The sequence below is a fragment of the Plecotus auritus genome (assembly GCF_963455305.1).
Source record: "Plecotus auritus genome assembly, chromosome: 9".
Taxonomy (NCBI): Eukaryota; Metazoa; Chordata; class Mammalia; order Chiroptera; family Vespertilionidae; genus Plecotus; species Plecotus auritus.
Window position 1 is genome coordinate 137,941,403 of NC_137783.1, and position 13,773 is coordinate 137,955,175.

The following is a 13,773-nucleotide window of genomic DNA, read 5'->3' on the forward strand; positions in this document are numbered from 1 at the left end:
TCACATCTTCACACGTGGAGATCTGCCACGCGGGAAATGCGCACCCTCGCCCTGGGCTCGGGCCTCGGCCCGGCCTCGCCCTGGCCGGTGGGACAGGGGATCAGTGTGCGTCTCTCCCCCAGGGCTGCAGACCTGTGTCAGCCTCAGCAGAATCTCTGGCATCTGGACCAAATTCGCCTCTCAGATCACTCCTATCACCCCTCACCCTGTGCTCGCGGAGCCCCCGCTTCTGCCCGAAGCCCTGTGCAGACCAGCCAGTCAGGGTTGGATGGCACACTCACCATGGGTGTCTTGTACTTGTGGCTCACCACTTCTTTAATTTCAGGAACTAAAACCGGACGGGCAAGAAACAAAACAGAAAGTTCAAAACTAAGAGTAGTGCTGTGCTCCCCCAGGCGGCGGCGCCCGGCACAGGGCCCTTCCCTCCGCGCTGCTCCTAGGGCTGCAGCTCAGGCTACGGGCAGCGTCTGTCCAGCCCCTGCAGGAGGAGAGGACACGTCCCCAGACACTGCCCTGAGGTCTGCATGGCTCCTTGCCGGTGGCCGTGACTCTACCCACTTCTCTGGGAGCCCCAGCATGGCAGCGGGTTAATCTTTCACCAGCCTGGTCCCTGCTGCTGTCCAGGGCCCCTGAGAAGCGCAGGAGGGTGAAGTACCCCCAGTCGGGTGGGAGAAGAGAGCTGCATCCCTGTCACCAGCCCGAAACTCGGGTCCTGTTACGCACGGTCCCCTGTACTCCCAGCCCCGACACCGAGCGTCCTGAGGCTGGATGAAGACGTGGCGTGACACTAAACCCACCAGACGTGTACGTTTCCTTTCCTGAGTGGCAGGAGAGGCCAGGCCCGCCTGTGTGAGGGAGAGCGTCAGAGGGCTCTGGAGCAGACACACGGAGCAGGAGAGGCAGGCGAGCACAGCACCCGGGAGGGAGGTGACAGGGAGCGTCAGGCAAGGTACACACATGTCCACAGCCCCAAATGCCAGACTCAGAGTCGCCCCTGCCCCAGCCATGCAGGGGTTCTGCTTGGCCAGAAGAAGGAGTGAGGCACAGGCTCAGCCATCATCAAGGCCCCTGAGGTTGGGAGAAGCTGGGCATGACATCCCCTGGGGACCAGAAAGGTAGGATGAGAGCTGGCCACACCTCCTGACCCTGGGAGGTGAGTTCAGGGACCCAGGGTTACCAGGGAACAAACTCATCAAAGGTGGAGCAAGAAGCGCAGGTCCTCTCCTGAGTCGGAAGATTCCCCCAAAATATCTCTCTGGCAGAAGAGAGGGCGTACACAGGGGAGAACCTCAGAACCAGTGAGCCAGCACGGGTGGAGGGAAGCTGGGAAGGAAGAGGGTGGGGAGAGAAGACCGACTGGGGATGTGAGCAGCTGCCTTGGTTGAAGGGAGCCCGCCCCACCCACCGCAGGGCCCGAGGTGGAGCCTGGGGGGAGGCAGCAGAGCCGGGTGGCCACTTTACCTGCTGGAGAACGAAGGTTTTCATAGCAGCGATGAGGGGCACAAAAGAATGAAGCACAAACACAGCAGGAACTCAAAGCCCCAGGGTGAGAACCCCTACACTACAGGTCCACTCGGCTCGGGGAGGCTGGCTCCCGGCTTCCAGCTCCAGCTGCCCCGTCTGCTCTGGGGTCCACTAGGTTTCTCTGCCCCCTAGAGTGAGTCCACCTGGGTCGCCACTCGCCCCTCCTCCAGCACAGGGGCTGGGCAGACGCCGGAGAGGCCCGGGGTGCGTGGATGGCACACTGGGCTACTAGGAGGCTCGCAGCAGGCGGCATGACCTAGCAGGCGTGGGGACGGCCCAACTGCTCTGCCCCAGAACTTTCTGACCACTGGCTGGCCAACCGAGGGAACCTGGTGCCAGTTCACTGAGCCCCTGCAGTGCTACCTCCAAACGCTAACCGGCTAAGGCCACGTGCTCTCTGGGACCCACTCGCTAGCTGCCACTGTCCCTTTTCCTTCTTCCCTGCTCTCAGCTCGGGGCTCTCCTCTTCCCTATCACGCCTGCCCTCCAGCCTCTCTGCAGAGGCTCTCTGCCTCGAGCCCTCCTCCGGAGCTCCGAGGTTTGAGTTACTGCCATGTGAGTCCAGGCCTAAGAGCAAAAGAGTGTAATTACCAAATTCCTCCAGGACAAAGACGCCTCGGACTGTATTGCACTTTTTAATGTGATTCAGCTCTATGAAAACCTGAAAGAGAGGGAGGGGGGGGTGAGGCCCAAAGGCTCCCCGCCCACAAGCCCCTCTCACCGCTACAGCCCCACCCCACACAGAAAGCCTAGTTCCCAAAGGGAGGACAGAGGAACACACACACACACACACACACACACACACACACAAACACACACACACACATAAACACACACAAACACACACACATAAACACACACACACACACATACACACACGACTCAAAAGCGCTAAGAAGCGAAGATAGCAGAAAGGGCATGTACCTTCCGCTCCTGGCCGGAGGAGAAAGCATGGGAGAGAAATGAAGGCGTTAGTTTTAATGGTCAAACCCAACCCGAAGGCCCCTCTGCTGGCTTGGGCTGCCCGCCCGGACCCTGTGTCCAGGGCAGCGTTTGTGGGACACTGTGCCCCAGGGGTCCCCCCACTTAGCCCATCAGCTCTCTACCCTTCCATGCATCCTCCTCCGGCGCAGAGGGCTGGCACGGGCGCAAAGCTCCCCTCAGACTGTCCTCGGGGTGAGGCGCTGCTATCTTCCTTGAAACAGGATCCAGGCTCTCCCAAGAAGCTCGAGGTGATGAAAACAACAGCTACCACTCATGAGCACCTACTGGGAGCTCTGCAAGTGCTATGTGCAATCCTTCCATCTATGAGGCACAGCACAGAGGTCCACCCTCACTTTACAGAGGAGGACCCTGGGGATCACGAAGTTTACTTGCCCATGAATAACAAAGATGGGCTCCGAATCCAAGTCAGTCCTGACTCCAAAGACCACTCTTATGCCACTTGTTACCCCAACTATGTCACTCCACCGGAGGGTCCCAGGCTTCCTCAACCCCACTGAGGGCTCTGTGGCAGAGGGTAGACCCACGGCCCTTATCTCATTGTCAGTCAGGGTCTGATTTCCCCTCTCTGTCGGATCTCTTTCTTCTGGGGCAAAGCCTTAAACTCCAGACCAGCTCAGACGTGCTTTGTAACAGTTAGCCGTTAGGTCCGTCCGAAGGGGCCATATACCGAGGGTGGGACCCGGCGAGGGCATCTGGGTGTTGAGATCCTGTCTTCAGAAGGTGAGGCATCGGTGGAGGCCACAACACTAAAATGTGGTTAAGAAGCCTGCTCCCCAAGAAGTGTCAGCACCTTCGGGGTCCAGACAAGTACTAGGCACCACTGACAATATTACTATTACCACTAATCAATATGCTAAGGAGAACACACTGCCATCGCACCAAAGCTGCCCCGCTAGAGTCCTGCAGGAGAACTAGCATGGCAAGTGGAGGGAGAAGGCACAAGCTCCAGATGTCCACCTCCCCGGTATCTGCTGCCTGGCCAGGGCTGTGGCTCCCACAGGTGGATCTGGCTCTGAGCCTCAGGAGAGGAACAGGGAAGGGGGCGGGGAGGCACCTGGTGAAGAGTCAGAACTGGGAACGGACCTGGGATGAAGTGCTGGCCTCAGAAAGGAATTAGCTTAAGGGATGTCCATGGAGAGAAAAGGTAACATTGTATTAAGGACCAGGGGGAAGAAGCAAGTCAGCTCCTACTGTGGAATCACAGTAAGGGAGAGACGGATCCTGAGGTGTCCCGTCAAAAGAAGGGGGTGGGCGTGTGAGGCAGGGGCAGAGCGGGCGCTTGGAGGGAGGAAAAGAGTAGGAAGAAGAATCAGCAGGAGAAAAAGCAAACACACACTCCAGTAGAATAGAGACAAGCTACTCACACACTCACACACACAAACTACGCACACCAGACACACATGAGCGAGATCAGCTGGTCTAGACTCTCAAAGCAAAACCACCAAGCAAAAGCGTACCCTGGGCACAGGGAAGGCAGACGCTGCGAAGGGCCAAGTGAGACGCTCCCACTCACACTGTGCTGTCTCGTGAGTCTGACGACGAGGCGCCCTCTCTTCCCGGGTCTCCCATAGAACTGCCCTGCTGCACCTCCAAGGGGCCGTCAGCATCTCGTGCCCTCCTCTCTGATCTGTCCCCGGTCCAGCTGCTCCAGCTCTCCCACTAGCCTCAGAGGCCCTCTCTCACGCTCACTGGGAAAGCCCTGGGGACCCTGACACTGATCCTATTGCAGGTGGAACAACAGGGCCAGGAAGCCTTGGGCTGCCACTTGCACCTACCTGGTTGTGCATGAACTTGAGATTGATCCCTTCTAGGGTGACCTGCAGCAAGCCACCCTCACCGGTCTTCATGTCCTGCACGGGGAACTCGCCACCTAGTTCAGGCCCTGCAGTGAGGGAGCAGGTGATCAGCTCGCTGGGAGACAGGGAGCCCATAACCTGTTCCTTGCCAGGCCTCTGACATGAACGAAGGCTGATGAACATAAACGGGGGCACGTGCTCAGGGAGCTCTCTCCTTACCAGGTTTGATGCTTTGCTGCCGGGCGGCGGCACGCTCCATGCTGTCCTTCACACAGTAGTACAGCTCCCGACACTGCGGCACCGGGAGAGAGCCGTGTCACTCAAGCCTTCCAGGGCTGCTGAGGGCCTGGGCCACTGCCCGGACCTCAGGACAGCTTCACGAATCATACATGACAGCCAGAGGCAAAAGTGGGGCTCCAGACGTGGATTTTGGAATTTTAACTCCCGTACAAGAAACTCAACACTTTGCCCTCAATGCCCACCCCCAACCCACGCAGAGTCCACGGGTACCTTCTTCGTGTAGAACTTGTTGAGCTGGGTCTCCGAGCCGTTTCTGCGCCACAAGCACAGCACCTTGGTCTTGGGGCAGTAGGTCATGTTGATGAGCTTCTCATACCACCAGCGCTCATACACCGTCCCGATGTTACTGCGCAGCACCACGCAGTCATCACACACCTGGAGGGGCGCAGAGAGCGGGTCAGCCGTTCCTGTCCCGGCGGGCCCTCCCATCCCAGGCCACACGACACTGTTGGGACAACTGGTTCTGGGGGCATCCCCAGGGTCAGGGTCTCTGACTTATGCTCATCGTCTTCCTTAGATGGAGACACAAACCCTGAAATGCTGGACACTTTGTCTAGAAGGTTTATTGAAAGAAAAGGAATCTATAAGCAGGAAGGATGCTCACTTTTCTTTTTTTAAATATGTATTTTTTTATTTCAGAGAGGAAGGGAGGGAGAGAGATAGAAACATCAATGATGAGAGAATCATTGATCAGCTGCCTCTTGCACCCTCAACTGGGGATCGAGCCCGCAACCCAGGCATGTGCGCTGACCGGGAAGCGAACCGTGACCTCCTGGTTCATAGGTCAACACTCAACCACTGAGTTATGCCAGCCGGGCTCACTTTTCATTTCCATCAATGTTCATTACCTCTTACATGTTCTGGATTTAAAGTACTCAGAGGACAGCTCATGCCTCCACCTTACAACCTCAGGAGTCACCTCTGTTGATAAGCACAAAGGCAGGGGATCATGGCAGGCTTAACCAAGGAGAAAAAAATAGAACCAACACATTTCTAATCTTGGCTTGGCCCTAGTTGTGCATAAATCTTTAAAAAAATACTCATTAATTTTTTTTATTTTTAGAGAGAGAGGAAGGAAGAGGGAAAGAGAGAAACACTGATGTGAGAGTGAAACACTGATTGGCTGCCTCCCGCATGCCCCCTGCCAGGGATCAAGTGCACAACCTGGGCACGTGCCCTGACCCGTAATCGAACTGGCAACCTTTCGGTGCCCGGGATGACATTCAATCAACGGAGCCACACCGGCCAGGGCTCTGCATGAGTCTTTAAAAAATTAACTACACAAGTGACACGTGGACAATACTTATTGCAAAAAAATTATACATACAGGATGATAAAAATTAAAAAGCAAAGTCTCCCTTCACATCCTCTTCTTGCTCAACAGTCTCCCCTGGGTGAAGGTATCATGGGAGACATCACAGCACAATGGTTGAGAGCAGAGCTAAGTGCAGACTGCTGGGTTAGGTTCCAGCTGTCCTCTTACACAGCTAGGCCACCTTCAGCAAATAAATCTGCACCTACTTTTCCTCCCATGTGAGACAAGGAGAGTAATAATAATAACTTCATGGAGTTATTGTGAAGATTAAATAAATTAATGTGCATCAACTGCTTAGAACAAACCCAGTCACATAGAAAGTACCCTAGTGTTAGCTGCTGTAACAACAATTGTGATACAAGCAATATAGTAATTATTATGATCATGTGGATGGCTCTCAAATCTTTCTTCATATGAGACCTGTCTTCCTGAGTTACTGACCTCCCTCTATCTGGATGTCTCACAGGGGGCACCTCAAATTCATCTCCCATCTCAACTCAACATCTCCACCTGGGCAGATCCTCCTTCTAAGTCCCCTGTATGAGTAATGGCATCACCATCCACCCAGTGCCCAAGCCAGATATGCAGGAGTCATGCAAGGCTCCTTCCTTTCCCTCTCTCTACATCACTGAGTCCCATTCCATTAGGCCTCAAATGTCCCTGGAACACTCCTCAACTCCCCCACTCCAACCATTAATCCCTACTCCTCAGGTCTAAGCTCAAAGGTCATTTCTGAGGGGTCCTCCAGGACTCCTAGGCCCTCTGCTATGCATTCCCATAACACCTGCCTTGAACATCCCTCACAATGCTCATTGTACTTTACGACACTGCTTATTTAATCACATGACGTCCGAAAGGGTTTGTCAGCTCTGCAAGGGCAGCAGGAACCACGTCTCCCGTACTCACTGCTGAAAGCCCAAGTCCAGCAGAGTGCCTACCATATACTACGTGCTCCATAAACACGAGGTGAATTAATAAGGAGCACACAAGACTACCAGATTTAATTGATTACCTAAGAGTTTACTGGGGTCCTAAAAGCCTGATGAAGAAAAGATCCAAAGTAGCTGAGTAAGAGTCAGAAACCTGGGTTCCACCCACTCTAACTCTGTTTTTTTCCATGTGGAAAACGGAGAATACTATTCCACTCTCCATAATCCTTGAAGAACATCTTGTAAAGGAGAGGGGCAAGTATTTAGGAGAACACCTAATTTCTGGCCTAGGGAAATGATGGTAATAATATGTCATACTCGCCTATGCTGCTGGTGTAGGTTTATACTGGCAAAGTTTTAGGAATGGCAATTTGGCAGAATCTATCAAAATTTTAAATGTATATAACCTTGATTCAGAAATTTCACACTAAGAATTGATCTTATAGGAATTATCTTTTTAAAAACTTTTTTTAGAATAGTTTGATTTTTAGCGAGAAAGGAAGGGAGAAGAGAGAAACATCTATGTGAGAGCATAACATCGGTCGGCTGCCTCCCACATGCCCCCTATCGGGGATCAAGCCCACAACCCAGGCATGTGCCCTGACCGGGAACTGAACCGGCAACCTTTCAGTGCATGGGATGATGCCCAATCAACTGGGCCACCGGCCAGGGCTATCCTTTAGAAATTCTCATGTGAGCGTGCAGACATACATGTTCAAGGATATTCAATGAAGCATTGTTTAAAAAAAAATAGGTGGTGCCCTGGCTGGTGTGGCTCAGGTTGGAGCGTCGTCTAGTACATCAAAAGGTTCTGGGAATTCTTAGGTAAACCTACACATGTATGAAATGAAGCAGGCACAGCATCATTCATAGTAGGTTATTAGCAACAGCAAAAATCTGGAAGAAAACCAAGGGTACACATATACCAACTGGTTAAATAAACTATGGTACAGCCACACAGTGAAATACTATGCAGCTATGAAAAGAATGAAAAAGCTCTTTTTTTTAAAAAACTGATGTTGAAGGTCTCCAGGATATGTTTAATGAAAAAAGGTACAGATCAGGGGATAGATACAATGTGTTAAGAAAGGAGAAAAATAAGAATTTATGTTCAGATTTTATTGTGTTTGTGTAAAAAAACTGGAAGATATAAAAGGGAACCAAAAAAAGTGGTTATTTATAAGAGGAAGGGGGAGGTGGACGTAGATAAGAATGAGAGCAAGGCTTCCCAATGTATGTATCATTTTATGTTGTTCTGACTAATGGATAATGTGACTATATCATCCTATCTAATAAAGAGGGAATATGCTAATTGACTGCCCCGCCCTCAAAGATGGCGGCACCCACAGCCACAAGATGGCAGCGCCCAGTCCCCTCAGCCCTGCCGGGGCAGCAGGTGCGCAGCCCCTCCGTGCGCCTGCCTCCAGAGTCTCCCAGTCTCCTCAGCCCCCAGTCGGTCAGGGCCAGCCCAAGGTGCAGGCAAGCCTTGGATGGCGGCTGCCCAGCCACCCAGGGTTGCCTGAGGCGCAGGTAACCAGGGCTGGCCGAGGCTTGCGCTGCCGGCAGTTGCAGCAGCAGAGGTGTGATATGGGCGTTGCCTTCCCCTGATTGCCGGGTCACCTCCCGCCCCTGAGGGCTCCCGGACTGTGAGAGGGGGCAGGCCAGGCTGAGGGACCCCAGCTCCAGTGCATGAATTTTCATGCGCCGGGCCCCTAGTCTATTATATAAACATAAATATATGTAAAAGAAATGATGGGGAATAACTATTATATTATTTGCATAAGAGCCTGACAATTTAATGCTAAATGGATCATGAAGGTGAATGAGATAAATGGTAAAATATCCTGGCATCAGTCAGTTCTAGAAGGTCCTTGTGACGTTCAAATGTTCCTTTGGGTCTCTAGCATGAGCCAGCACCTACCTCCATAAAAAAGATATCTCCATTTGTGTCTGTCCCTGCATGTACCACAAATGTCTGCTTCTTCATGTGCCGGCTACCACTGGATCGGACAGAGAGATCACGGCCATTCTGAGGAAAGAGAGATCTTTTAGGGACATCCATACATGCCTCTCACAGAGTGCCAAGAATCCCCCATTCAGCAATTAAATCTGTATCAGCTTTCTTAGCAGCATGCTATCCACTGGCCATTGGCTACCAGGGAAGTGTTCTCAAGTTTTTTGGTCTCAGCACTCCTATACCCCTTAGAAATCACTGACAACCCCCAAAAGCTTATGAATAATAAATTGAAGCATCCTATATAATAAAAACCTAATATGCTAAGCGTCCGGTCTCCGTCTGTTCAACCAATCAAAGCGTAATATGCTAATGATATGCTAAGGCTGCTCAACCCCTTGCTATGACGTGCACTGACCACCAGGGGGCAGATGCTCTGACTGGTAGGTGAGCTTGCTGTTGGGGTCCGGCTGATCTGGACTGAGCAAGATGGGCTGGACATGCCCTGGAACCCTCTTGCGGTTCCTCCCCCGCTTGCCAACCTCCTGTGTCCCTCCCTGGCCCCGATCGATCATGCACCAGTGGGGTCCCTCAGCCTGGCCTATGCCCTCTCGCAATCCGGGACCCCTCTGGGGACATCAGAGAGCCGGTTTTGGCCTGATCCCGCAGGCCAGGCCAAGGGACCCCACTGGTGCACAAATTGGTGCACTGGGCCTCTAGTAGTAATATAAATAACATATTTTTGGTAAAACAACTATATTTCCCAAAACAAAAATTAGAAGAATGGCACTGCTTTAATTTTTTGCAAATCTCTTTAAAGTTTGGTTTAATAAAAAAATAGCTGGATCCTCATATCTGCTTCTGCATTCAATCTGTTGTGATATATTGCTTAGGTGAAGATATACTAGTACAGAGAAAACCTGGCCTCACAGATATACATTTGGAAAAGGGAAGTGTATTTTAATAGCCTTTCCAGATAAATATGCAAATTCTTCTTCAATACTGTACCAGAACTCGAGAAGTAGCAATTTCTAAAAAAGTTGGTTGCAAAGTTGAATTGAAAACACATCAGTGAACATTCTGTACTTTGTTAAAATCCATTTTTCTGCCTCACATTTTGAGTAGCTCTTTTACCTATACTTGAGTTTGTAACATCACACATTAGTCATTTGTAAAATACTGGTTCATCAAGTTATGCAGTTCTTCTGAATGTTGACATATTTCATAATATCAAATATCCACACTTATTAATATCATCATCAATCACATTAGAAAAGTGTTTAAATATCAGGAAGCGTCACATTTAAGTGCCAGACCCAACACTGAATAACCTAGTTTGTTAGTCATTCTTCCGAGTAAAATGATATCCCATGAACAATGCTGCCAGTTCACCTGGCAACTCAAATGGTCACAACTGCTTTTCCTTGAAACGATCATATTTTGCTTTACAGTAGAGATGCTTTATGCAAATTTCTCATTTTGTCACATAGAATATTACAAAGATATATAATCAAGGATCAGATGCAATAAAATTAATTTTAACTGCTTTCATCAAGGACATCCTTTCGTTTTAACTGAGAAAGCAATGCACGGAAGTGAGGACTACAGTGGCCACTAGCATGGTTTGGTGCCACTGCCTTCATTGTGTTAAGGCACCAGTGGTTTTACCCACCATCAATGCAAATGCCAACCAGTAAAAAAGGCAAATAATATTTTAGTATTCTTATGAAAATAGTTTTCACCTGGTGGACCCTCAGGGGTCCATGGACCACATGTTAAATGGCTGCACTAGCCATTTAGTACAGAGAATCCTATCACAGAACAGAAAGGCTGAGGCCTCACATAGAGTAATTCTATTTTCAAAATTGGGGACTTTGAAAATATGCACGCCTAGAAATGGCCAGTGGGAAGCCTCTGCAGTAGGCCACCAGGCCCACGCCTAGGAGGCTGACTAGTGCCATGGAAAGGGGCCTAAGGAACAGCCCAGATATGCTTACCAGGTTGACCAGCTGATCAAGTAATTCATTGATTTGCTGGCTGTACACAAGCCCAATATGGGACTTTCCCATCAGGCGCCGCACCTTCTTCCGGATGTCATTCTTCTGTACCTGGAAAGCCAAGCGAGGACCTTAATGAGGGATCGGCCCTGCTCTCAGCGTAGGTAGAGGGAGTGCACAGGTGAGTTTCCTGCTGTCTGAGAGAAGTGTATCTCTCACAGACGGTATCACTGAAGAGGAGAGAAGACATTCCACTGTGTGTTCTGCCAGGAAAACCCTGGTTCTGTCTCTCGGTGGCTTCTGTAGAGAAGTGGCTCTCAGAGCAGTTCTGGTTGAAGTGACTGGGGCTTAAGGGGGCACTTCTTCCCTATCCCCAACCAATACTGTGACATTCCTCCCTGATGGGGCCCTAAAAGCCCCCCGGGGTTCCTTAGAGTATAATTCACAAACAGCGATTTAGAGTAGCAACATTGTGTACTCACTCATAGCCAAGACACCTTAGGGTCAGCACCCTTTCCCAACCAGAGGTAACTGGAACCCTTCCAGTTCAACAGAGTAGAGTGAGACTTATAACAGAAAATGGAACAAACGAAGAGGGCCTGCCTGGAGGACATTCTCTATATTTGATCAGCCAATCCCTGCACATTGAGAGAGGCTGGGAGAACAGGAGGAGGAGAAACCCAGGGGCTCACTGTCAAAACAACGCTCTTCTACTTACTAAGTCCCGTAGCTCTTCTATTTGGTAACATACTTTCCCCACAGCTATAAACACCAAGTACCACCATGTCAAACTAGAACCTACCATTGCTTTTTAAATAAGTAACCCTTTTTATATCTATGGAAAATTCTATGATAAAGGGCTAGTGCTTAAAAGTGAATCCTGAAAATCCTTTTTAAACTTTTTAGAACCCACTACTTACATTTTTTAAAAAAATTCATTGTATTCTGTGGGAAGCTCTACTGGAATCCTAAAACTACTTAGCAAAGGAACCCCATTTAAAATTCAAAGTAAATAAATGGGTTGGAACCATCAATCACCTTTGCAATCTTTCTTAGCACAACAGCCTGCCAGCTTCAGATAAATGAAGCACGTGTGAGCTGCAGAGAGGCCTGAGACTTTCAGTCAGAAAGAGAGCCCTATAAGATGTTCTGTCAGCTCCCCAACTGTCCCAGAATTTACATGATGGGCATGAGCCTTGCCCTTCAGCAGCAGCAGCTAGGCATAAGCCAAATCGATGCTACCTTCATCAGCAGCATATAGGAGATCAGGTTGTGCAAAAGCGTGGCCAGCAAACGATCTTCATCATCCTCGAGGCGCTTCCGGTCATGCTCTCCCAGTGACAGGTACCTAAGCAGGAGACCAGGGACAAGTCAGCCCTCAGGTGGGAGACCACAGAACTAACTACGAAAAGGCTGAATTTTCCCAAGGATTTCCTAAGCCTCATACCTGTCTATCATCTCCTGGGGACCCTGGTCCATACCCATCCCTTCTCTCTCCAACATCACAGCATCTAAGAATGCATCTTCCCAGAACTGCATTTGGTCCCATAAAGTAGAACGCTCTTTGCCTGTGTAGGATAGAGGTTTTTAGGTGCTTATACAACATATAAAGAATATAGTTGGCAACCAAAATAGAGTAAACTCCAGTAAAAGGGAGTCATTACAAATTCCAAAGCAAAGGAAACCTGAGCCTTTCCACCCCAGATCTAGAGCCCAACTGCCTCCAAGTGAGGCCCAATCCCCCAAGCAGGAGGGATGAACACAGCACACAAAGAAAGGTGGTTACTCATGGAAAAGGTCTCCATAGCAGCATCCTCTAACTGGTCCCACATCGATCCTTTGTCCCTTCCTGCCAGTTTGCAAGCAGGAAGGACCATGGTAGCAAGAAAGGAAAGAAAGGAAGACAGAAACACAGAGGCTATTAATTAATACCAAAATCCAGTCTCTTCTAGAAAGTTTCACCCACCGCTTCTTCCAGACCCAGTAAGTCACAGATGTAAGAATGCCCTCTAACATTAGCATTGAGATCAGCAAAGAGCCAAGCAGCTACTTGTTCAGTGCCACCCTCTCCCCCGGCTGAGTCCAGCTTTCTTCTGGTGCCAGCGACCTTCCGGTCCGTTTCTCACCTATGAGTCCCTCGTAGAGATAGACTCGCTGGCTTACATCCTCGTAAGAGCGAACCGGGCTGCCCGCCAGCTTCTCCCTTACGCTCGGCTTCAAGCTGTGGGCTTTACCCTGCAGAGAAGAGGTAACAGGTCAGCCACCTAAGGTGCTAATGAATAAGAGCAAAGTAAACCAAGCCGCTCATTAAGAGGCTCACACACACCAATCACCATCATCGGCAACATGGTCTCCAATAGCCGTCCTTTTGCTACTCTGGATTGGACCAGAAGTTGACCTGATAATCCTGCTTTCTGTTACTGCCCCCTAAACATGCAATCAAGTTTTCACTCTGACTTATCTTTACTCTTAAGTCTCTATAAGACTCTGCTCTAAAAACAGAACCAAAACCATGCGGATTCTCTGTAGCAGCATGACGCAGTAGAAAGAACACTGGGTTTGAAGTCAGCCTGAGCCAAGGTTCACAGCTCTGCCTCTTACTGGCTGTGTGACCTTAGGCATGAAATTTAGCTTCTCTGAGTCTCATTTTCCACCTGAAAAAGGGAGGTTATAATGCTTACCTCACGGAACTATTATAGGAATTAAATCAGAAAACACATAGAAAGCACTTAACAGTGCCTGGCACATGGTTGCTATTGGATAAATGTTCATTTTTCTCTTTCCTGCCATCTCAGAAATATCTGCCCCTTAGATACACCACTCACTTTTATCTGCCCCTTCTGCTATATTAGACTTTTTATTCATTCAAAAAAGATCTTCGACTGGTTAAGAGGTAGGTTTCGTGCCCATTTCACAAAGCATACAACAGCACAAGCAGAGATGCAACTGGTAA

The 13,773-nt window shown here is 49.9% G+C and overlaps 1 protein-coding gene across 36 annotated transcripts in view; it reads right to left on the reverse strand.

Annotated features, from left to right (window-relative positions):
* MADD (MAP kinase activating death domain) overlaps positions 1-13,773 on the reverse strand; it is a 38,087-nt gene that overhangs the window by 1,057 nt on the left and 23,257 nt on the right. For 20 of the 36 annotated variants that reach the window (XM_080640995.1, XM_080640966.1, XM_080640980.1 and 17 more), the window contains 11 exons: positions 12,947-13,055; positions 12,607-12,669; positions 12,268-12,388; positions 12,063-12,168; positions 10,821-10,931; positions 8,791-8,898; positions 4,836-5,000; positions 4,545-4,617; positions 4,305-4,411; positions 2,116-2,185; positions 282-328 (listed from right to left, as the gene is read on the reverse strand). In XM_080640995.1, the coding sequence (XP_080497121.1) occupies positions 282-328; positions 2,116-2,185; positions 4,305-4,411; positions 4,545-4,617; positions 4,836-5,000; positions 8,791-8,898; positions 10,821-10,931; positions 12,063-12,168; positions 12,268-12,388; positions 12,607-12,669; positions 12,947-13,055 (1,080 nt within the window). The remainder of the gene's footprint in view (positions 1-281; positions 329-2,115; positions 2,186-4,304; positions 4,412-4,544; positions 4,618-4,835; positions 5,001-8,790; positions 8,899-10,820; positions 10,932-12,062; positions 12,169-12,267; positions 12,389-12,606; positions 12,670-12,946; positions 13,056-13,773) is intronic. The other 16 variants (XM_080640983.1, XM_080640984.1, XM_080640994.1 and 13 more) reach the window with 1 other exon arrangement.